This window comes from Pituophis catenifer, unplaced genomic scaffold (assembly GCF_029215685.1).
Source record: "Pituophis catenifer annectens isolate HBS135680 unplaced genomic scaffold, rPitCat1.0.hap2 SCAF_13, whole genome shotgun sequence".
Classification (NCBI taxonomy): Eukaryota; Metazoa; Chordata; class Lepidosauria; order Squamata; family Colubridae; genus Pituophis; species Pituophis catenifer.
Genome location: NW_027256893.1, coordinates 15,787,728 through 15,811,572, shown reverse-complemented (window position 1 = coordinate 15,811,572; position 23,845 = coordinate 15,787,728). Strand labels below are relative to the sequence as shown.

The 23,845-nt window shown below is 42.9% G+C and overlaps 1 protein-coding gene across 1 annotated transcript; it reads right to left on the bottom strand.

Moving 5' to 3' along the window:
* Window positions 1–6,820: 6,820 nt before the first annotated feature.
* LOC139323355 (C-signal-like) lies at window positions 6,821–21,885 on the bottom strand. Its single transcript, XM_070952669.1, has 6 exons — window positions 21,733–21,885; window positions 20,843–20,894; window positions 13,635–13,822; window positions 12,196–12,354; window positions 9,984–10,094; window positions 6,821–7,255 (listed from the first exon to the last, which is right to left on the bottom strand). The coding sequence occupies exons 1-6, from the start codon at window positions 21,877–21,879 to the stop codon at window positions 7,136–7,138; spliced, it is 777 nt and encodes a 258-aa protein (XP_070808770.1). The 5' UTR covers window positions 21,880–21,885; the 3' UTR covers window positions 6,821–7,135.
* Window positions 21,886–23,845: the final 1,960 nt, after the last annotated feature.

The window sequence follows — 23,845 nt, the reverse complement described above, 5'->3', positions numbered from 1 at the left end:
TTTAAAGAAAGGTGATCAAATTTAGAATATCTGCAACTGAACTAATCTCAAGTTTCTCTGCTTGAGAAGGAATCCCTTTATCAAACAAGAACTACCCTGTTTTCCCTAAAATAAGACATCCCCTGATAATAAATGCCCAATCGGGCTTTTTGAGTGCATGGCAATAAGGTCAAGAGCTTATTTCAGGGTTCAAAAAAATATAAGACAAGGTGCCGGCCTCCGCTCTTTCAACGCTTGCTTGCTCGGCTGCCATGGAAACGGAGGGGAGGGGGAGTTAGGAGAGCTTGGGGGGGAAGCATGCTGGAGGGGAAAATGAAAGTGAATCTTAGCTGTAGTCTTTTCTTTTTCTTTCTTTTTTTTTTAATTTGATTTATATGCCGCCCTTCTCCGGAGACTCAGGGCGGCTTACAATGCGTTAAGCAATAGCCTTCATACTTTTGTATATTTATACAAAGTCAGCTTATTGCCCCCACAAACTGGGTCTTCATTTCACCTACCTTAGAAAGGATGGAAGGCTGAGTCAACCTTGAGCCTGGTAAGATTCGAACCTGCAGAAATTGCAGGCAGCTGTGTTAATAACAGGGTGCTTTAAACCACTGTACTACCAAGGCTCTGTTTGAAGTTTTCTTTGAAGTTGATATCAGGTCAACAGTCGTGGCATTCCAAGATGATGACGCTGCCAGACATGTGCTTCCACCTGATCCTTAGAAGACCTTTGGATTGGATGATTTACGCTGGACAGTTGGGAGGGGATGCTTTCTATATGGGATTTTCGCGCCTATGCCTCAGATCTTGCTTTTCCTTGGTTGCATTCAGTTCAATTTCAGTAAAAGTACCTTTATCTATGAAAATGGAATCGGGGCTATTCTTTCTTGAAATCTGAAAGGAGGCACGCCTGACGCAAGGCGTGTTTTGGGAAAACAGTATGCCATTAACTGTTAAGATGGCTTAAAAATGACACCTTTGAAAAGGTTAAACCCACCAACTGCTCTAAATCGTATCTAGGGTCATAATTCTTCCTTTGTGGAGATTACATATATTTAGAAGTGTGTCACATATGATGAACATGAGATAAATGTGCCATTTCTTCATTTTCATGGCCATCCGTTTAGGCAAAGCTTGGGATGCAGCTAAAAATTCTACAAGCAGCTGGAATTTTTTTTTTTTTAAAATGAGATTATGAGCACTTAACTTGTTGCTAAACATGTGGCTATTTATGTGCGAGTCTGTTGCTAAATGGATGAACAGATTAACAGCTGCCTACTATTGCTATTATATTTACTGTAAATCACGTATCTTACCATTACATCATCCATTTAGACTTTTACACAGATCAAAGTACTTAATCATAAGGGGCGCAATGGCTCTGCAGTTAAAGATGCGGAGGTTGTTAGCTGGAGAGTTGACAGCCCAGGTTCGAGACCCAGGCGCTCGTGATAGGGTGAGCTCCCGTTACTTGCTCCAACTCATGTCCACCTAGCAGTTCAAAAGCATGCAAATGCGAGTAGATAAATAGGTATCACTTTGGTGGGAATGTAACAGTGTTCAGTTCAGCTTTAGATTATAGCCATGCTAGTCACATGTTCACGGAAATTGTCTTCGGACAACGCTGGCTTCCTTGGCCAAGAAACGGAGATGAGCACCATGCCCTAGACTAGAGTCAGAAATGACTGGACAGGGGAAGTCTTTATGTTTGATGGTGGTTTGTTCTCCAAGCTTCTTGCTTAGTTTCCAAACGTTTTGTCACCATGCTAGGTCCGTAGCTGGGGCAGAACACTTAACTATACCATAAAACTGGTGCTCTTTATTCTGCCAGAATAGAACACAGGCAGTCAGTGAAAATATTCTGTGTAGCCTAAAACAGCAAATATGCCAAAAGCCATAGACGTGAACTATAATACTGTACATTTTAGTTCCATAAGATGGCAGCAGCCACTAAGATTTATTTATTTATTTATTTATTTTTCATATTTGTATACCGCCCTACTCCCGAAGGACTCAGGGCGGTGAACAGCCATAATAAATACAAATACATATAGAAGTTAAAAACTATTAAGAAACAGATTAAGTAATTTAGGCTCAAAGATTAAAAAACATCCAAATTTATCTAAAGAGGTTTAAAACCCAATTTAAAAGACAGTTTAAAAGCCAATTAAAAAGGGAGAGTTAGGCCAGACCAGCTTGTTGGAATAGAAATGTTTTCAGGGCTCGGCGGAAAATGCGTAAGTCTTGGATGTTTCGTAACTCCGGGGGAAGCCCGTTCCAGATGGTAGGTGCCCCCACAGAAAAGGCTCTCCCCCTGGGGGCCGTCAGTCGACATTGTTTGGCCGACGGCACCCTGAGGAGTCCCTCTCTATGGGAGCGAACTGGTCGGTGAGAGGCTATTGGTGGCAGGAGGCGGTCTCGTAAGTACCCTGGTCCTGAGCCATGGAGCGCTCTAAAGATAGTAACCAAAACCTTGAAGCGCACCCGGAAGACCACTGGGAGCCAGTGCAGCTCGCACAGGAGGGGGGTTACATGAGAGCGCCACATTGCTCCCATTACCACCCGCGCGGCCGCATTCTGGACCAGTTGGAGCCTTCGGGTGCTTCTCAAGGGGAGCCCCATGTAGAGAGCATTACAATAATCCAGGCGTGAGGTGACAAGGGCGTGAGTGACCATGCGTAACGAGTCCCGATCCAGAAAGGGATGCAACTGGCGAATCAGGCGAACCTGATAAAAAGTCCTCCTGGCTACGGCCGTCATATGCTCTTCAAAAGACAGCCGTGAGTCCAGGAGGATGCCCAAGTTGCGAACCCCATCTGTGGGGGCCAACGACTCGCCCCCAATAGTCAGAGATGGCGCCAACTGACTATATCGGGACGACGGAAACCACAGCCACTCGGTCTTGGATGGGTTGAGCCTGAGTTTGTTCCTCCCCATCCAGATCCGTACGGCCTCCAGGCACCGGGACATCACCTCGAGGGCATCATTGGGGTGGTCTGGGGTGGAGATGTACAGCTGGGTGTCATCAGCGTACTGATGGTACTTCACCCCAAAACCACGGATGATCTCACCCAGCGGCTTCACATAAATGTTGAATAGAAGGGGCGAGAGGACCGATCCTTGTGGCACCCCACATATAAGGGGCCTCGGGGTCGACCTCTGCCCCCCTGTCAACACAGACTGCGACTGGTCAGAGAGAAAGGAGGAGAACCACTGTAGAACAGTGCCCCCCACCCCCAACCCTTCCAACCGGTGCAGCATGATATCATGATCGATGGTATCAAAAGCCGCTGAGAGGTCTAATAGGACAAGGACTGAGGAGCAACCCCTGTCTCGAGCCCTCCAGAGATCATCAACCAATGCGACCAATGCTGTCTCTGTGCTGTACCCGGGCCTGAATCCCGACTGGAACGGATCTAGATAATTCGATTCATCCAGGTACTGAGGCAGTTGTCGTGCAACCACACTCTCAACAACCTTTGCAACAAAGCGAAGGTTGGAGACAGGACGATAATTTGCTAATACAGCTGGATCCAGGGAGGGCTTCTTGAGGCCTCACCACCGCCTCTTTCAAGACGGTGGGAAAGACACCCTCACTCAAAGAAGCATTTATAATCTCCTGGAGCCAGCCTCGTGTCACCTCCCGGGAGGCCAGTACCAACCAGGATGGACACGAGTCCAATAAACATGTGGTCGCCTTTAGTCTGTTCAGTATCCTGTCCACGCTTTCGGGAGTCACAGGATCAAACTCTTCATGTATTAAAGTTTGTGTGAACACACATAAGCAACCTAAATCACTAAAAATAATCCCTATTTGGCAATATTTTCTGCACACTTTGGAAAAATAAAGCTATTCAAGAATACAAAAGCAAGCTTTGTTTTAAGATTTGTTTAAAATCCCACTTTTATTATTTTAATAGACGTGATCAACTTATCTATTACTTCTTCCTCCTGCTATTTGCCCAATAACGATCTTTGAGTTGAGTTGAGCTGAAAGAGAGTGACGGATCCAAAGTCGGCCAGCCGGTTTGCTTGTCCAAGGCAGGGCTAGAATTCTCTCTCACCTGGTTTCTAGCCCAATGTCTTCTACCCCTGGGAAAAGCCCCCAAGAAATTGCCAGAATCACCACAAGATCATGTGTTCAGTCCTATTAGAGAAGATGGCCATGATAGACACCACAATCAATGTTCTCAAACATTACCGTCAGATGGTAACGGGTCAAGTCACCCCAAAACAGCATTTTTCTTTCTTTTTTTTTTTTGAAAAGTATTTTTTTATTTTTTTTCCAACATAAAACATATAATATATATGTTTCAAGAGCAAAGTCTCAATCTGGTCATAGATAGGTACAATCATTTAAATATTAAAAAGTTCCATTTACAATTTTCCATTACATCTTTTAAAGTTAAAGATCAGAACATAATAAGAATTTTTTTTTTTTAAAAAATATAGATTCTAGTATCTTGATCAGAACCATTCTATTATATCACCACCAATTTAATTTCCAAATAGAAGCTTAATTCATTTTATATATCCATTTATAAATTCAATTATATCTGGTTCTTTCCCAAGCTCCCTTCATTACGCCTTTTAACATCAATATCAAAACATAAGATTTTAAAAAATATTCTAACCTCTTGGTTGATTATTTACCTTACAATTTTATCACCACACATCTTAGTTTCAAATTGACTACAGCTCTATTTTTTATTTCAATTTATAGATCAAAGTTCTATTCATATTTCTTAATCTCTAGACCCCTTCATCAAATCTTTAAATCTTAAACTTTATCAATTTACCTTTAATTTTACATATTTCATATTACACAGATTTATCTCAAAATTCATATCCTCCTCCATATCGCCTCCTATTTGTTTGGCTGATTTACAGCATATTTTATTTTGGCTGATTTACAGCATATTCTTCTCCATACCTCCAACTTTTGTTTGGCTGATTTCCAGCATGTTTTATTTTGGCTGATTTCCAGCATAGTCATCTACATACCTCCATCCATTGTTTGGCTGATTTCCAGCATGTTTTATTTTGGCTGATTTCCAGCATAGTCATCTACATACTTCCATCCATTGTTTGGCTGATTTCCAGCATATTGTGTTTTGGCTGATTTCCAGCATAGTCTCCTCCAAACCTCCCACTGTTATTTGGCTGATTTCCAGCATATTTTATTTTGGCTGATTTCCAGCATATTCTCCTCAAAATCTCTACCTCTTGTTTAGCTGGTATACCAGCATGCTTTCCTTCATACCTACTTCTATTATTTTAGCTGTTTTATTTTAACTAATTCACAGCATATTACATAAATTGCTTTTTCAACACATTCTCTCACAATTTTTAACTCAACATTATTTTAACAGATATCTTCTCACATATTTTCTCCTGGATTGTAAATTTCCTTTAAAGTCATCTCTCTTCATATTTATTTTAAAATTCAAAAATTCATTTAAGCATTCAAAACATTTAAAAACTCATATAGGTCCGCAGACCTATTGGTGGCAGTTCGATAGTCGGGGTTTTCGCGGGGCTCATGAGAGCCCCGCCATTTCCCTGACTGGATCACCGCGGCACCAACTGGATGTCAACAGCATTTTTCTTATGCCTGTCAAGAAGCCATTTAGAAAAGAATCGGATTCATCAGAATTCATAAGTTGCTCGTAGCTTACAAATCTCAATCTTTCATGGGGACCCAACAAATCTCTTGCCGAGAATCTCAAATTTTGCGGTTATCACGTGTCCTAGTGACTTGACAATTTATAGTATCATTAACAAAAGAGAGATTTGATTTGATTTGATTTATTAGATTTCTATACCGCCCTTCTCCTGAAGGACTCAGGGCGGTGTACAGCCATATTAAAACACATATAAATATACAAAATTTAAAACAATTTAAAATTGAATATATAAAAATTTGGCCCATAGGTTAAAACACACATACACCCATTCTAAAATTTGTATTAGGCCAGGCCGGCTTGTTGGAACAAGAGGGTCTTCAAGGCGTGGCAAAAGGTACGCAGGTCGGGGATGAGACGAATCTCAAGAGGCAGCTCATTCCAGAGGCCTGATGCCCCCACAGAGAAGGCTCTCCCCCTGGGTGTCGCCAGTCAGCATTGTCTGGCCGACAGCACCCTGAGCAGCCCCTCTCTGTGGGAGCGTATTGGCCGGTGGGAGGCTGTTGCTGGCAGCAGGCGGTCTCGTATATACCCCGGTCCTAAGCCATTTGTCCTCAATTTTCATTTATTTCACGATTATTTCATTTATAATATTTTTTAAAAGTAGAACAACACATTGGAAGTTCCAGATGGCATTTTTGCAAGAGAATTCACAGTCCAAGTGAAGAGCCATTTCCCCAGAGATGGAGTTGGAGAACAGGAATTGATTCTTGTAGGCATAACTGTATGGTTTAGAGCAGGGGTGTCAAACCAGGGGCAGGGGCCGGATCTGGCTCGCGGGGTGCTTAGATCTGGTCCATGGGGCCACCCTGGAAACAGCAAAGGACTGGCCTGCAGTGCCTCCACCAGCGAAAATGGAGCTCCGTTTTTGCTGGCAGAGGATTGCAGGAGGCCATCACAGGCGAAAATGGAGCTTGCAAGGGCTGCGGGCAGCCCAGCCAAGCTCCATTTTCGCTGGCAGAGGGTTGCAGGAGGCTGTCACAACCGAAAACAGAGCTCAAAAAAGGAGCACAACTGAAAACGGAGCTGACAGAGCACTTGGGCCACCACAGGCAGCCTCGACACAAGCGACGTCAAGCTGGCCATGCCCCCTGGCCATGCCCCCCCTTATCCCCCACCCCCCGAGGTCACAATCCTGATGCGGCCCTCAATGAAATCGAGTTTGACACCCCTGGTTTAGAAAGATACCAGAGATCTGGAAAGAAAATTCTCCAGTAAGAAATCACTGCTTTACAGATGGCTGCCAGTGACCCTAGAACTATTCAGATGGATCCCTGGGAGCTGTAATGTGAAAGAGCCTGGCTGAGCAAGGTTTTATGGGTACCAGACAGAGAAACTGAAGTAAGGGAGAGTTGGAGAACATGCAACCGAGCAGGATAGAGTGAGCACTGACAGACGATAGAAACTTGCATTGCCTTCAATGAGAACATCGTCCTGCAACGGGGAATAGCAGAATCTTGGTTGTTTCACCAGGGAATAAGATTCCCTTCCCAGTTAACAAATGTGCCCGTATTTTTCTCAGAGAGACGGCCAAGAGTGTTCAGAATAGCCTGCAAACTCTGCTCCGTTGTCAGTGGAGGTGATCCCTGGAAAGAAATAGGCAAAAGATTTATTTTATTTATATTTATTTATTGGTCAAGCATATATAAGATAACAGGTAAAAGTATAAACATAATTTGAATACATGAAAAGAGTAAGAGTAAAAAAGGAATATTAGGACAGGGACGGTAGGCACGCTGGTGGGCTAATGCACGTCCCTTACAGACCTCTTAGGAATGGGGTGAGGTCAACAGTAGACAGTCTAAGGGTAAAGTTATGCCGGTTTGGGGAAGAAACCACAGAGACAGGTAGTGAATTCCAGGCACTGACCGGTCTGTTGCTGAAGTTATATTTTCGGCAGTCTAGTTTGGATCGGTTTATCATGAGTTTGTACCTCTTGTGTGCTCTTGTATTGTTTTGGTTGAAGCTGAAGTATTCATTGGCTGGTAGAACATTGAGGCAGATAATTTTATGTACTACGCTTAGGTCAGACCAAAGTTGGCGTAGTTCTAAGTTGTCTAAGCCCAAAATTTGAAGTGTGGCGGCATAAGGTATTTTATTGCGGGTAGAGGAATGGAGGACTCTTCTCGTGAAATATCTCTGGACTCGTTCAATTGTATTTATGTCCGATATGCAGTGCGGGTTCCAGACAGATGAGCTGTATTCGAGAACTGGTCTAGCAAATGTTTTGTATGCTCTACTTAGTAGTACAATATTACCAGAGAAGAAGCTACACAATATTAGGTTAACAACTCTTAATGCCTTTTTGGCAATGTTGTTATAGTGGGCTTTGGCACTTAGATCTTTAGAAATAAGTACTCCAAGGTCCTTGACCGAGTGAGGATGCAAAATCTTCACTTCTATAGATTTAAGGTACCTATTTTCTCCTTCAAAACATCTATGGAGATTCCGGTGGTGGGTTTCAAATTTTTTTACTACCGGTTCTGTGGGTGTGGCTTGGTGGGCGTGGCTTGGTGGGCACGGCAGGGGAAGGTTTCGGTTTCGGTTTTATTTGATTTATATACCGCCCTACTCCCGAAGGACTCAGGGCGGTGAACAGCCACAAGATAAAGCACATAAATACAAAATTTAAAAGCAAAATAAAACCGAATTAAACAATTTGGTCCAAGACAGATTTAAAACACCCCAATAATTAAGAACAGATTTAGATGGTCATGTCCATCTAATTTGTATTTTATGTTTTGATTTTTTTTGCCAGACAGAGCATTTGTTGGTTGAGATTTGAAGTTGCCATTTGCTAGACCAATCTGACACATAGTCAAGATGAAGGACATTGATAGTGGAAAAAGTCTAAAAGCCTACAGTAGTAACATCACTGGGAGAATTCAAGGAAATAGTGTAATAGGGTGCAATTCCAAGGTGTATTAGCAAGAAAACATTATTAGACGTGAAATTATAATCGAAGGACAACTCTTGATGAAAAAGGACCAAGTCTTCTGAGAATGATGAACACCAGCAAGTATCTGTGATGCTGGCATGTCGCCTCCATAATTAAGAGAACCCCACTTGACTCCCATTTGGTTCAGTGGAGAGAACTGCCCATCGCATCGTAAAAAAAAAAAAAGAACCCATCTGGAGTTTACAGAATTGAAAAGCCTTCATTTCACATGACTGGTTTTGGGTTCAACATGTTCCAGAGAAGCAAATGGAACAAAACTTTAATTTCGTTCATTGACCAGTAAAAAGTACACTCAGTAAAATAAACGATGCAAAACTCCCTCCTAACAACAAGAATTATTAACGAACATTTGTGGGTGAAGCTTATGTCTAATGTAGCAAAACATGGCTCTTTTTTTTAGAGAGATCACTATCCCCCCACCCCTTGATGGTGTAATAGCAAATATAAATTATCAGAGGGCCCCGAAAATTTTAAATAACGGGTTATTCATCTGGTAGTGAAGGCCCTTGTAAAACATTCAGAGAAGCGCATGCGTTTTAGTATTTAATGACTATGGGCCTCACAGTTTAAGACAGTGGTGAAATCCAATTTTTTTTTACTACCGGTTCTGTGGGCGTGGCTTGGTGGGCGTGGTGTGGCTTGGTGGGCGTGGCTTGGTAGGCGTGGCAGGGGAAAGATACTGCAAAACCTCCATTCCCTCCCCACTCCTGGGGGAAGGATATTGCAAAATCTCCATTCCCATCCCACTCTGGGACCAGCCAGAAGTGGTATTTGCCGGTTCTCCGAACTACTCCAAATTTCCGCTACCGGTTCTCCAGAACCTGTCAGAACCTGCCGGATTTCACCCCTGATTTGCGGCCTTCTGTGCAAGCAAAATCAAAAGGGAAGCCAGATTCACTTAACAACGGTGTTACTAACTTAACAGCTGCAGGGATTTACTTAACAACCGTGTCAAGAAAGATCGTAAGACGGGGCAAAACTCCCTTAACAAATGTCTCATTTAGCCACAGAAATGTGCAGCGCAATGGTGGTCGTAAGTGAAGGACTACCTGCATATAATAATTGAAAGCAGCAATTTCTATCTGACCTTCTATATCTTAAGATTTTATTTATTTTTTTTGCCTTAGTATAGATCTAGCTTGATCTGACTCTGAAATTAAGATGATGTCAGTGGGGAAACCATAAAGGCTCACTTCCTTTTTGATTGCTATCTGGAATGGCGTGATCCAGGAAAAGTTTCAAAATGATCTGGAGCTCTTTAGAACATTACATTCCCAGTTCAGTTAATTTTATCCTTGTTTTTTTGTCCACTGTATAAATTGTTTTTTTCCCCTTCCTCCCTCCAGTTTGCTTACCATTGACTTTGCCATGTCGGTCTGTATCCATCCAGGATGCAATGCAACGCACAAGATCCCATCTTTGGCAACATACAAGGACTGGCATTTAGAGAGCATATTCAGAGCAGACTGTGAGGGAGAGAGGGAAGGAGAAAATAGAATGAATGCTTCATCTGAATGCTCTAAGATGCTACGTCATTCTAAGCCCCACAAAGTTCAGAAACAAGAGACGCCGACTGGAAAACAGATTTAACAACGTTGCTTTCCTATAAAGAGCCCAAGAGCCTTTGCTGCTCTTTTAAGCCTTATGGGAGGGGCCAATCATCTCCTGGCCTTACTCCCAAGTTGTCCTTTTTGCTTTAGCTGCTCTTGCCTTCTGGCAGCTCTTTGCATGCGTGCACTAGGAACAGGCTCCTTCTGTTCCTCTGCCTCTCTGATGTCCGCCTCTGGAGGCTCCGGAGTCCGCGTATCACTCCCAGATGGCCCTGGCCCCATCTCTGCCTCTGACGCAAAGCCCTCGTCCAGGCCTTCCCCAGGACTGGCCCATGATCCTCCCCAGCCTCCTCACTGTCCAACTCTGCTGCCAGCTCCGCAGGCTGCTGGCGGACCACAACACTGCCTTGGGCAATTTGTTGAATGCCCAGGCCTGCGGAAGACCAAAACATTAATGTGTTGTGTTGAGAAGGATGTGCTTTTATCTCCTCCTGATCTGTTTTCCAGGTCTGTCTCACTTCTTCCCCTCTCTAGTACTATTGGTTGTGATTCAGTGTTGATTGACAGAAGGACAAAAGAATTACTCAAAACTTCAGTTGAACCTACTCAGGGCATGTTCTCTGCCCTTATTTGAAGGAATGTTTTTCTGGTTTGAAAGCTGATGGCTATCCCAATGATCATATCTGATAGCACATCTGGAAGTATTCTCATGCCCAAATAGCTGTCTGTCTCTAATTGAATCTGAAGAGCTATCATCATTGATCATTTGCTCAGTGGTGGGTTTCTCCCGGTTCGGCCTGGTTCCCCTGAGCCGGTAGCGGTGACGATATGATGTCACTGAACTGGTTCTGCCTCCCCACTGCCCCCTCACCCCCCGCGTTATTCTTACCTTTTATTTGGCCCTACCCCCAATCTATTGCTGCCTCCTGAGTCCCAGCTGATGGCTAGAGGGAAAAAAAACTGTTTAAACTCTTGCCGCGGAGCTTCAAAGGGCCGCCCTACAGCTGGTCAGTGTTAAAAGAAAATAAATGAGTAGACCGTTGCCTGCAAAAATACATGAGTAGATCAGTGCCTGCAAAAATAAATAGGTAGTTCAGTACAGTAGTTCTGCAAGCAGTTAAAAGCCTGGTAGACCAGTACCTCTTCTAAATCTTAAATAATTGTCACATGACCATCAAGCCACACCCACAAAATAAGCCACGCCCACAGAACCGGTAGTAAAAAAAATTAGAACCCACCCCTGCATTTGCTCCTCATCAGAAGAAACAGAAACATTAAATCAGTTTTAGGCCAAAAGGTTTCTGGTGGAACCACATCGACCAGTTATGATTATAGAATTCTTTATTGGCCAAGTGTGATTGGACACACAAGGAATTTGTCTTTGGTGCATATGCTCTCAGTGTACATAAAAAGAAGTGTGATTGGACACACAAGGAATTTGTCTTTGGTGCATATGCTCTCAGTGTACATAAAAAGAAGTGTGATTGGACACACAAGGAATTTGTCTTTGGTGCATATGCTCTCAGTGTACATAAAAAGAAGTGTGATTGGACACACAAGGAATTTGTCTTTGGTGCATATGCTCACAGTGTACATAAAAAGAAGTGTGATTGGACACACAAGGAATTTGTTTTTGGTGCATATGCTCTCAGTGTACATAAAAAGAAGTGTGATTGGACATACAAGGAATTTGTTTTTGGTGCATATGCTCTCAGTGTACATAAAAAGAAAAGATACAATTATTAAGAATCATAAGGTACAACACTTAACGATCAATATGAATCGTAAGGATACAGCAACAAGCTACAGTCATACAGTCATAAGTGGGAGGAGATGGGTGATAGGACCGATGAGAAGACTAATAGTAATAGTAATGCAGACTTAGTGAATATGATGGGAAGGTGCATAAATAAATAATGGTGGGAAGATGCATGAAAAAATTCAAGCATACTCTTCTCCTACTTAGGATAAAAACAAAACTGATCGAGCCATTGTTTGATGATAGACTTATCTGTACCTTACTACAGCGATAAGCAATGACGTGGCTCCACTGCCATTCAAAGACGCTTGTGATGGAACCTGCTTGGCTAGAAATGTTGATGATGCCCGCTTTGCTGCAGCTCATGCCTTCCAGGGGGGTTTCTTGAGCTGCTTTCCTCAGCAAAGGAAGGAACGCCTGAAGAATGAAAGGAACAAATGAAAGGCATTCCAACCTTCTGCAAGGAGGGTTAGGGGACATCTCCCAATCAATACAAATTCCCAATGGAAAGGCCCCAAAGAGTTGCCAATTACTTGCAAGGCAACATTAGAATTGTCCTGTAGGGTAACCAGATGGAATCCGCTTAACATCTCTGTGTCATTCAATACACTTTTCCCATCCCTTGTATAAAAGGTAAAGGTAAAGATTCGCCTTGCACATATATGCTAGTGGGGATTCCCGACTCTAGGGGGCGGTGTTCATCTCCGTTTCAAAGCCGAAGAGCCAGTGCTGTCCGATGATGTCTCTGTGGTCATGTGGCTGGCATGACTATACGCCAAAGGCACACGGAACGCTGTTCCCTTCCCACCAAAGGTGGTCCTTAGTTTTCTACTTGCATTTTTTACGTGGTTTCGAACTGCTAGGTTGGCAGAAGCTGGGACAAGTAATGGGAGCTCACCCTGTTACGTGACACTCGGGATTCAAACCGCTGAACTGCCAACCTTTCGATCGACAAGTTCAGCATCTTAGCCACTGAGCCACAGCATCCCTCTAGCCATTGTATATTGATAGTCTATCCATAGTCTGTCCTAGTCTATGCAGGTCTTGAATATAAGAATAAAAATATCCCATTCTTAAAAAGTTCAAAGAACTCGGGAATTCATTTTTAAAAGCACAAATCTGGGGTTGGGGGGGGTGTTGGATGGAGAGGGAGGGAGTAGACAAAAATCCCTCAGGGAGTTCTCTGCAGAAAGTCCAGCATCGGTTTGGAATTCCTCAGCTGTGGGGTGGGTGGGTGGTAGAAGCCAACATCTGTTGTGTGATATGCCTGCAACTAAGTAGGTAAGTAAGTAAGGGACACGGTGGCTCAATAGCTAAGACACTGAGCTTGTCAATCGAAAGGTCAGGAGTTCAGCGGTTTGAATCCCTAGTGTCGCATAATGGGGTGAGCTCCCAATACTTGTCCCAGCTTCTACCAACCTAGCAGTTCGAAAGCACATAAAAAAAGGCAAGTAGAAAAATAGGGACCACCTTTGGTGGGAAGGGAACAGCGTTCTGTGTACCTTTGGCGTTGAGTCATGCCGGCCACATGACCACGGAGACGTCTTCGGACAGCGCTGGTTCTTCGGCTTTGAAACGGAGATGAGCACCGCTCCCTAGAGTCGGGAACGATTAGCACATATGTGCGAGGGGAACCTTTACCTTTTAAAGTAGGTTTTCCTTCACCCAAAGAAGAAAGGGCCACAAAGTTCCCTTACCTGGACAACCATCATGGCCCCAATCACATTGGTTCTGTAGGTCTCAGCCATGCTCTCTGGTGTTTCATCCTCCAAACTGCTCATATTTATAATCCCTGCATTATTAATCAGGAGGTTCAATCCATCCCCTTTTAGGCATTTTGTAACATTGGCTGCGGCAGCCTTGACGCTGGATGGATCAGTTGTGTCTACGGGGGGGCGAGGGGGGGGAAATAAAGGTAGGTTATTCCATATCTGATTTTGCATACCACACAATGTTCCAATAAATGTACTTCTATTTTGTGGATATTGCATTTTCTTTCTTTTCTTTCTTTCTTTTTTTTTTATAAAATGTCTTTCCTGGGATTAGTTTTAAGACTGCAGAAACATGTGATCCACTGATCGTTTTGAAGGATGCAGGGCTTCTTCGCGAAGCCAGTAAAGACAATACAATATTTGATCTCGTATGTTTCATTAAACTAGGGATGGGATAAAGCAACGCAAGAAGTTAGAAAAATAGCTCAGTGGCTAAGACACTGAGCTTGTCAATCAGAAAGATTGAAATCAGCCATAGAGAGAGATGAAGGAATTGGAAGGGAGGAGGAAGGAGAGAGAGGGATGGAATTGATTTTATCTGGTTTTTAAATTTTGTGTATTTATGTATTTTATTGCTTGGCTGTTCACCGCCCTGAGTCCTTCGGGAGTAGGGCGGTATACAAATCAAATAAACTAAACTAAACTAAGAGTAGGGAGGAAAGAAGGGAAGGGAAAGTAGAGTAGGAAAGAAGGTAAGACAGGGAGGAAGAGAGGAGGAGAAGGAGAAGGGAAGGGGAAGTAGAGAAGAGAAGAAGAAGGCGGGGAAAGAAAGTTGGAAGGAGAAGAGGGAGAGGCTAGGTTTGAGGCGAAAGATTGCTGTACAATAAAAAAAAAAGATGAAGTGGAAGAAAGGCAGCTCTGAACAAACAAATATAAATATATTAAGAAAAAGAATGAATTGTTTAAGAATAAAAGAGGACAAAATATGTATAAATAGTAAAGTTAGAATTTAGGGATAAATGAAGAAGATGTTTACGTATGCAAGTATAGAAATACTGAGGTATATTCAAAAAAAGGAAAGGGGGGAAGACGATATTTTTTTTTAAATTTGATTTATATGCCGCCCTTCTCCGGAGACTCAGGGCAGCTTACAATGCGTTAAGCAATAGCCTTCATTCTTTTGTATATTTTATACAAAGTCAGCTTATTGCCCCCACGAACTGGGTCCTCATTTCACCTACCTTAGAAAGGATGGAAGGCTGAGTCAACCTTGAGCCTTGGAGAGATTCGAACCAGCAGAAATTGCAGGCAGCTGTGTTAATAACAGGGTGCACTAACCCCTGTACTATCAAGGCTCTTGACATAAATTGCAATTTATTTATTTATTATTTAAATTTTTAAATTGAGTAAAATGTATTTGAATTTGACTAATTGTATAAGATAAGAAACGACCAACACTAAAAAAGAAAGATGTGGGTAAAGGTGGGAGAGGAGAAAAGAAAAAGAACCAATAAAACTTGTTTTACAAAAAAAAAAAAAAAGGAAAGAAAGAAAGGTTGGCAGTTCGGCGGTTCGAATCCCTAGTACAGGTCTCCTCCGTGACCAGTGGGTTGGACTAGAAGACCTCTAAGGTCCCTTCCAACTCTGTTACTGTTAAAACTGATGGGGTTCTTCTGACAGAGAAAGTGACAGTCATATTGATTGGGTTTCTGTTTTATGGGTAGCCTCTGATTTGCGCCTTAGCATATGATGCAAACCCATCAAACTGTGATTCAGCCAATCAATCAGCATCAAACGCGCATGAGATATTGTGGTATGAGAAGCACACCAATTTCTAACACAAAAGTTGTAGGGGTGGGGGGATGAAATATCCTGTGGAATGGTTTAAAAATTTGCAGGATGCTGCTGCTGCTAAGGTTTGCTTATTTATTTATTTATTCAATTTGTATGCCGCCCATCTCACTGTCAAGCCACATTCACCTACAGAAGGATTGGATGGACTGCTGTGAGGGTATGTTGTATCATAAATGAAAACATGTCATGGGTAAATGTTAAAAGAGACACAAGAAGAGTTGGAAGAGGACAAGAAGCAATGGGTGGAAACTAATCAAGGAGAGAAGCAATCTAGAACTGAGAAGAAATTTCCTGACAGTTAGAACAATTAATCAGTGGAACGACTTGCCTCCAGAAGTTGTGAATGCTCCAAGACTGGAAGTTTTTAAGAAGATGTTGGATAACCATTTGTCTGAAGCGGTGCAGGGTTTTCTGCCTAAGAAGGGGGTTGGACTAGAAGACCTCCAAGGTCCCTTCCAACTCTGTTATTCTATTCTATTCGAAAATTGCTGGAAGAGACCTCAGCCATCTTAGATATGCTGATGATACCCATCTGATGTCTGGAAGTTAGGAATCCCTTCTTGAACATAATTCAAATCTGTTTCCTACTAAGTATTAAAGAAAACTCTAAGATCCTTTCAAGAGGCAATGAAATATATCTTCTTGGGCACAGGAATCCACAGAAATTCTGATTGCAGCCGTAACATGTCTGCTCTTTTGGGAAAGACTATGACAGACGTTGGCAAATATTAACATGGAAAGCCATTACACTCACAAGCATACATTGGCATTCTTCAGTCTCAAAAGACTGCTATCGTGCTCTGGAAAGAGGTCCTAAAACAGCATCTGGTGTGACTAAAAAGGCCAATTCGAGAGTGGCAATCCCTTCCACACTGAGGGCAGATACATTCTGTCCCCTGCCCAACCCCCAGACTTCCCTGGTTCTGGGACTGCCTCTTTGCCTCAGTCTGCCGAACAAGCGTCTCTTCGAATTGGAGAAGGCCATGCTGCGTCTTTAGCCTCCAAGCTGAACGATCGGAGGTCAAGGTTTCCCAGTTGTTAATGTCCATTCCCAGGGCCTTTAGATCCCTCTTGCAGATATCCTTATATCGCAGCTGTGGTCTCCCTCTGAGGCGCTTTCCCTGCACTAATTCTCCATACAGGAGATCTTTCGAAATCTGACCATCAGCCATTCTCACGACATGCCCAAGCCAGAGTAGACGTTGCTGTTTCAATAGTGTATACATGCTAGAAATTCCAGCACGTTCCAAGACTGCTATTTGGAACTTTGTCCTGCCAGGTGATGCCAAAAATACGTCGGAGACAGCACATATGAAAGGTGTTCAACTTTCTCTCCGGCCATGCGTAAAGGTTCCAAGACTCACTGCAGTACAAGAGCGTGCTAAGGATGCAGGCTCTATAGATCTTGGTTTCAGGTTCGAGGTCGTCTCAAATAAATGGCATTTCAAACAAAGTCTTTGGCGAAAACCTCCCATTTATTAAGCACGACATTCTAACTCCGACTCCATCACAGCCAACACTGACTTCCAGACCTAAAACCCTCCCTTTCCGTTCCCCCACTCCCCTGCACACATTGGCCATCTTCCAAGTCACTCTACCCCTAATTTACTGCTCCAGCTCAAAGGAATTTCCCCCCTCCCATCCCATCTCCTAGGGGATATTATCTCCAGGGAAAATAAGTAGGTGAAAAGTCAAATATCCCTTTCCAGATGCCTCCGCTTCTCCTTCTTATGTCAGCACTAGAGTAAATGCAGCTTGAAGTGCTGACATTTGTATATTCTGTCAGCTTCTTATTAAGCCATACTCTCTTTGTAAGTCTGGAAAATGTGGTGGCCGCTTTACCAATACGTTTATTCAGCTCAGTATCTAAAGAGTGAGTGTCAGAGATAGTTGAGCCAAGGTACACAAAGTCATGGACGACCTCCAGTTCTTGTGCAGAGATTGTAATACAGGGAGGTGAATCCACGTCCTGACCTATGACTTGTTGTTTTTTTCAGGCTGATTGTTAGTTCAAAGTCTTGGCAGGCCTTACTAAAACTGTCCATAAGTTGTTGAAGGTCTTCAGCAGAGTGAGCAGTGATGGCAGCATCGTCATCGAAGAGGAAATCCCGTAAGCATTTCAGCTGGACTTTAGACTTTGCTCTCAATCTAGAGAGATTAAAAAGTTTTCAGTCTGATCTGGTCCAGAGGTAAATGCCCTCTGTTGCAGTTCCAAAAGCATGTTTCAGCGTGACAGCAAAAAAGATCCCGAATAAAGTTGGCGCGAGGACACAGCCCTGCTTCACTCCACTTCAAATATCAAAGGAATCTGATGTTAAGCCATCAAAAACTACAGTGCCCTTCATTTCCTCATGAAAGGATCTGATGATGTTGAGGAGCTGAGATGGACATCCAATCTTGGGGAGAATTGTATAAAGGCTGTCCCTGCTAACCAAGTTAAAAAGCCTTTGTAAGATCTTTGAAGGCTACGAAAAGTGGCTGTCTTTGTTCCCTGCATTTCTCCTGCAACTGTCTAAGGGAAAATACCATGTCAGTAGTGGACCTGTTGGCTCGAAATCCACACTGTGATTCTCTCTCTGCAAGCACCTGGAGCCTCTTCAGTACGACACAGGCAAGCAGCTTCCCTACAACACTAAAAAGAGAGATGCCGCGGTAGTTGTTAACAGTCACCCCTGTCACCTTTGTTCTTGTACAGTGTGACGATATTTGTATCCTTCATGTCCTGTGGTACTCCACCTTCCTTCCAACAAAGACAGAAGATTTCATGCAGTTCAGTGGAGATGTTCTCTTTGCAGCACTTCAGAACTTCAGCAGGGATGTTATCTTTCCCGGGTGCCTTGCCAGAGGCACGGGAATCCAGGGCTGCACTTAGTTTGTTTGTTTGTTTGTTTGTTTGTTTGTTTATTTATTTATTTATTTATTTATTTATTTATTTATTTATTTATTTATTTAATTGAATTTGTATACCGCCCTACTCCCGAAGGACTCAGGGCGGTGAACAGCCATAGAATAAAACATATAGATACAAAATTTAAAATAAACTAAAATGAATTAAATAATTTGGCTGAACAAATTTAAAACCCCAATAATTTAAAACCAAATTTAAAATTTCCATTTAAAAAGGGGAAAGACTTAGGTCAGGCCAGCTTGATGAAATAAGAAAGTCTTAAGCGCGCGACAGAAGGTATGCAGATCCGGGATCCTCCGTATCTCTGGGGGGAGCTTGTTCCAGATAGTAGGTGCCCCCACAGAGAAGGCTCTCCCCCTGGGGGCTGCCAGTCGACATTGTTTGGCCGACGGCACCTGGAGGAGCCCCTCTCTATGGAAGCGTACTGGTCGGTGGGAGGCTATTGGTGGTAGCAGGCGGCCCTGTAAATAACCAGGTCCTAAACCATGGAGCGCTCTAAAGGTGATAACCAAAACCTTGAAGCGCACTTGGAAGACCACCGGGAGCCAGTGCAGCTCATGCAGGAGAGGTGTTACATGGGAACGCCACGTCGCTCCCATCATCACCCGCACGGCCGCACTCTGTGCCAGTTGGAGCCTCTGAGTGCTCCTCAAGGGGAGCCCCATGTAGACAGCGCTACAATAGTCCAGATGGGAGGTGACGAGGGCATGAGTGACCGTGCATAAGGAGTCCCGATCTAGAAAGGGACGCAACTGGCGGATCAGGCGAACCTGATGAAAAATCCTCCCGGTCACGGCCGTCAAGTGCTCTTCTAACGTTGGTTCACTGTCAAGCTCCTCCAAGACAGGCAGGCACTCAATGTTATTTAATGCTTCTTCAGTTACCACATTTTCTCTGGAATATAACTCAGAGTAGTGCTGAACCCAGCGTGCCATCTGCTGTGCTCGGTCCTGGATAACCTCACCTGTAGCAGAGGGGCAGATTTCTTCTGTGTTGGACCTAAGGCCTGCTTGATGCCATCATACATCCCTTTGATGTTGCCTGTGTCAGCTGCTATCTGGATCCGAGAGCAAAGCTGCAGCCAATAATTGTTAGCACATCTCCTGGCGGTCTGTTGGACTTTGCTATGAGCAGCTCGCAGAACCTGTAGGTTGCGCTCACTGGAACAGGCTTTATATGTAATTAGAGCTCTCCTTTTTTCCTCGATGGCTGGTGTCAAGTCTTCCGAATGGACTTCAAACCAATCTGCTGTCTTTCTGATCTCTTTACCAAATACTGACAAGGCATTGTTATAAACAGCATTCTTGAAATATTCCCATCGTTCAGATGCATTTACTTCAGCTGGGCCTGGAAGAGTTTCTTTGAGTGCTTGTGCAAATTCCCCTATTTTGCCCTGATTGCAAGTCTTATTGATGTCGATTCATGGTCTTCCTTCCTTCTTCAAGTGATGCAATCTCTTCGTTTACAGTTTTATTCTGCTGCACACCAAGGAGTGGTCTGTATCACAATCAGCATGCTGATAGCTGTGTGTGATTGTAATATTGGGGAGGTTGGAGCGCCTGGTAAGAATCAAGTCGAGCTGGTGCCAATGCTTCGATCTTGAATGTCTCCAAGAGACTCTGTGTTGAGGCTTTGTTTTTTTGTATTGCTAACACAAAAACCATCGTAGCAGCAAAACTCCAGCAGGCATTGGGAATTTTCATCCATCTTCCGGACGCCGAACTGACCTAAACAAGTGGGCCAAGAACTATAATCAGCTCCAACTCTGGAATTAAAATCACCAAGGATAAACAGTGGTTCTTTCTCAGGGATTTTCTTGATAGTAGCAGCCAGATCGTCGTAGAATCTGTTTTTGGATTCTACTGAAGATGATAATGTCGGTTCACAAACACCAACCACAATAACAAGACTGTCTTTTCAATAAACTTGCATGACTGTGAATCGTGTGAACTGTGGACAGTCAGACAGCTGAACAAAGTAAATTGTGCAGAGTTTCATTGTCCGAACTTCAAGAAATATCTGTCTTTAAGTGCCAGATGAGGTTAAACTACTGCTCATTGGATGCACACAAATAATGAAGTTAAAAGTTAAACATGTAAAACACATAACGCAAAGGGGTCTTTGGGGGAGATCTTAAAGCTTGGAAAAATCAAAAGACAATGAAGAAGAAAGATCAACAGAAGACAAGGAGGCCAGATGCTCTCACTAATGACACAAGAAGGACCTTACATGAAAAAGATGATCCACAAATGAAGTTCATTCTCAGAACTACCACCAAATGTGCTTGAGCTTCATATTCGCTAGCTGTCAGTCTGCCATGAATTATGGGGGGGGGGAGGGAGGGAGCCAGATGGGAGGGGGTGGGGGTGCTGAATTTCAGCATTTTCCCGTTCCCTAAAGAAGGACCAAAGAGATTTTTCAGGACACATACCCAGTGTGATGATGACAATTTGCGGGTTTTTAGCAGCCAAATTCTTCAGGTCCTGAAAGAAAGAAAATCTGCAAATTTAGTGTGGTAATTGAAAAAATTCCCCATTTTGTTGTAATTATTTTGTAATTTACTCTCAACTGTTTCAACATGTATTTCAACCAGAGTACCTACTGGTAGTTTCAACCGTTTCTAATCCTTTGGCAAAGTGATTACTTAACTGGCTACTTCATATTCCAAGATTTATAATTTATAATTATAATTTATAATTCCGGCCTGGCCTGAATAGGTTTTAGGGGTTTTTAATTGTATTGCTAAGGGTTTTAAATTGGGGCAGCTGTTTAATTTAATTTATTTTTAATTATTTTAACTTTTATATTGCATGTTATTTTAATTCACGGCTGTTCACCGCCCTGAGTCCCCTCGGGGAGAAGGGCGGGATATAAATTTAATAAATAAATAATAATAATAATAATAAATATACAACCTTCGTAAGGATCTTCCAATCAATTGATTGGAGAAATTAAGCTCACCGGTATTTTAAATATATTTTAAAAGTGGCATTTTAAATATAACCAGTCTTCATTTAACAAACTCGTGTGTTTCTTTAACTCAACCATGACAGCACCGTTACCACTTAGGAGACAAGCAAATTTCCATTAAAGAAAAAGAATAAGCTGACTTTGTATAAAAAAGAACACCGTTTAGGGGACCCCGAAAGCCGTACTAAGCAGGTATATACAAAAGTATGAAGGCTATTGCTTAACACATTGTAAGCCGCCCTGAGTCTCCAGAGAAGGACGGCATATGAATCGAACCAATAACCAATAATAATAATAATAAACAAAAAATTTGTTCTTCCCATCTAAGACTGAAGGCACCCCAGGCCTCACCTGAGAACCGGATCCAGCCGGGTCCCGGCAAGTGGCAAAGATCCATTTTGGAGGGTTGCTCTTGCCCGTCAGATGTCGGATCAGCTCCAAGCCAAGTCCACGATTCGAGCCAGTCACTAGAACGCTGCGCGGATTCAGTTGTTCCATCCCTCTTGACACCCAAGGTCTAAAAAAAAGAAAATTTTGTGCACTTTCTTCAATCTTGTTGCAACTCAACTTGTTCCCAGTCCCGCCAGCCAATTATGCAAAGTGCTCAGCTCTTGTGTCGGAAAGGAAATAGAACTTCTGAAGAGAATACGAAAGGAGGGATTTGGCAAACACCTACAATGTTTGACCGGTTCTTGCTGCAGGGATTTTGTTCCTTAAGCAGCTGTTTCTCTTCTGTTGTTTTCTACATAAATCTTCTTTTATTTAAAGAATATCTCCTCTGTCTTCAGCCCTGAAGACAAGCTTCCAAACCACTTAGCAAATCCAGCCAACCCAAGACAGGTCTAGCCTGAAAATCTCAATTTGAGTCTTCGGAGAGGGGTGGCATATAAATTGAATTAATTAAATTAAATTAAATTAAATTGTCAATGCTTTAGGGATTAAGATAATATATTATTTATAGAGCCTCTTTGGATGGCAACTGGATCAGGCGGTGTCTTAACTGCTGCATTAACGTACGGATGAGCCTATGAACAAAGAAGGAATCAATTCTGTTGCTTTCATTAATACGAAAATTTTACAACTACCTTCCCGCCATAACTGGTTAATGATAATGTTGAAAAGTTTATTTCAATATTCACTGCCTACAACTTAAGATAAGAAAATTTAATAGATCAGCTGGTTCCCTTCCATCCCGCCTTTCCAACTGCAATATGTATGTAACTGAGGTGTGATTAAATGTACAAAAAGTATATATGGAATATGCATGGTGTTATATTGTAATATATATGAAAGAAAAGGTGTTAGAAAAGTATGTACCAGACAAGTCACACCAAGTCTAATGTTTTTAAATTGTATATTCAATAAAATCATTTAAAAAAAAATTTTTTTTTTAAAAAAAGAACAAGTTCAGTGGGTACTGAATGTTCATAAACTCTTAATGTAACCTTACACAATAGTCACAATGTCAGGCATATCCTTCCAAATTTGAATACATAATTGGTTTGAGATTTATGTGTTTATGGGTGCTCTTAATGCATAGATAAGATCGAGTTAATCTTCTATCCCAGTGATGGCTAAACTTTTTGCCATCGGGTGCCAAAAAGGGGGGGGGGAGGGCGGGCGTGCCCACACCCATAATTTTATGCACCCCGCCCCCGTGCATGCACACATGATCCCCTCCCGCACTCCCCCCGTTTTTGGCATGCGATGGCACAGTGGCCCTGGTAGACCCGTTTTTCACCCTCCCCAGGCTCCAGAGCCTTTCTAGGAGCCTGGGGAGGGCAAAAACGGCCTTCCCCACCCCCCCGGAGGCTCTCCAGAGGCCAGAAACAGCCTGTTTCCCGACTTCTGGTGGGCCCAGAAGGCCTGAAAATCAGCTGGCCAGTGTGCACATGTGCGCCGGAGATGAGCTTGCGTGCCCACCCATATGGCTCCGTGTGCCACCTATGGCATGCGTGCCCTAGGTTTGCCATCACGGTTCTATCCTCTGAATTTAAATAATTAATTAAATTAGAGGATAGAAGATTGATTAAATCTTAATTAATTAATTAATTAATTAATTAATTAATTAAAATATGAGACAACAGTGTGTGGCAGCAGTCAAAAAAGCCAATGCAATCCTAAATTGCATTTAACAGAGGGATACAATCAAGATCAAGGGAGGTACTAACACCACTCTATAAAGCTTTAGTAAGACCACACCAAGAGTACTGCATCTAGTTGTGGTCACCACACTATAAAAAAATACGTTGAGACTCTAGAAAGAGTGCAGAGAAGAGCAACCAAGAGGATTAGGGGACTGGAGGCTAAAACATACGATGAACGGTTGCAAGTACTGGGCATGGCTAGTCTAGTGAAGAGAAGGACCAGGGGAGACATGATAGCAGTGTTCCAATATTTGAGGGGCTGCCACAGAGAGCGGAGGCGCTTCCAAAGCACCCGAAGGCCAGATGAGGAATAATGG

What these genes read in the sequence shown, in the direction of transcription:
- LOC139323355 (XM_070952669.1), bottom strand. Translation starts at nt 21,879, where the DNA reads ATGGAACAACTGAATCCGCGCAGCGTTCTAGTGACTGGCTCGAATCGT. An exon ending in AATTGTCATCATCACACTGG is followed by an intron (nt 13,823 to 20,842) that starts GTATGTGTCCTG and finishes GCCCCCCCGTAG; the next exon opens with ACACAACTGATCCATCCAGC. An exon ending in GGGCCATGATGGTTGTCCAG is followed by an intron (nt 12,355 to 13,634) that starts GTAAGGGAACTT and finishes TTCATTCTTCAG; the next exon opens with GCGTTCCTTCCTTTGCTGAG.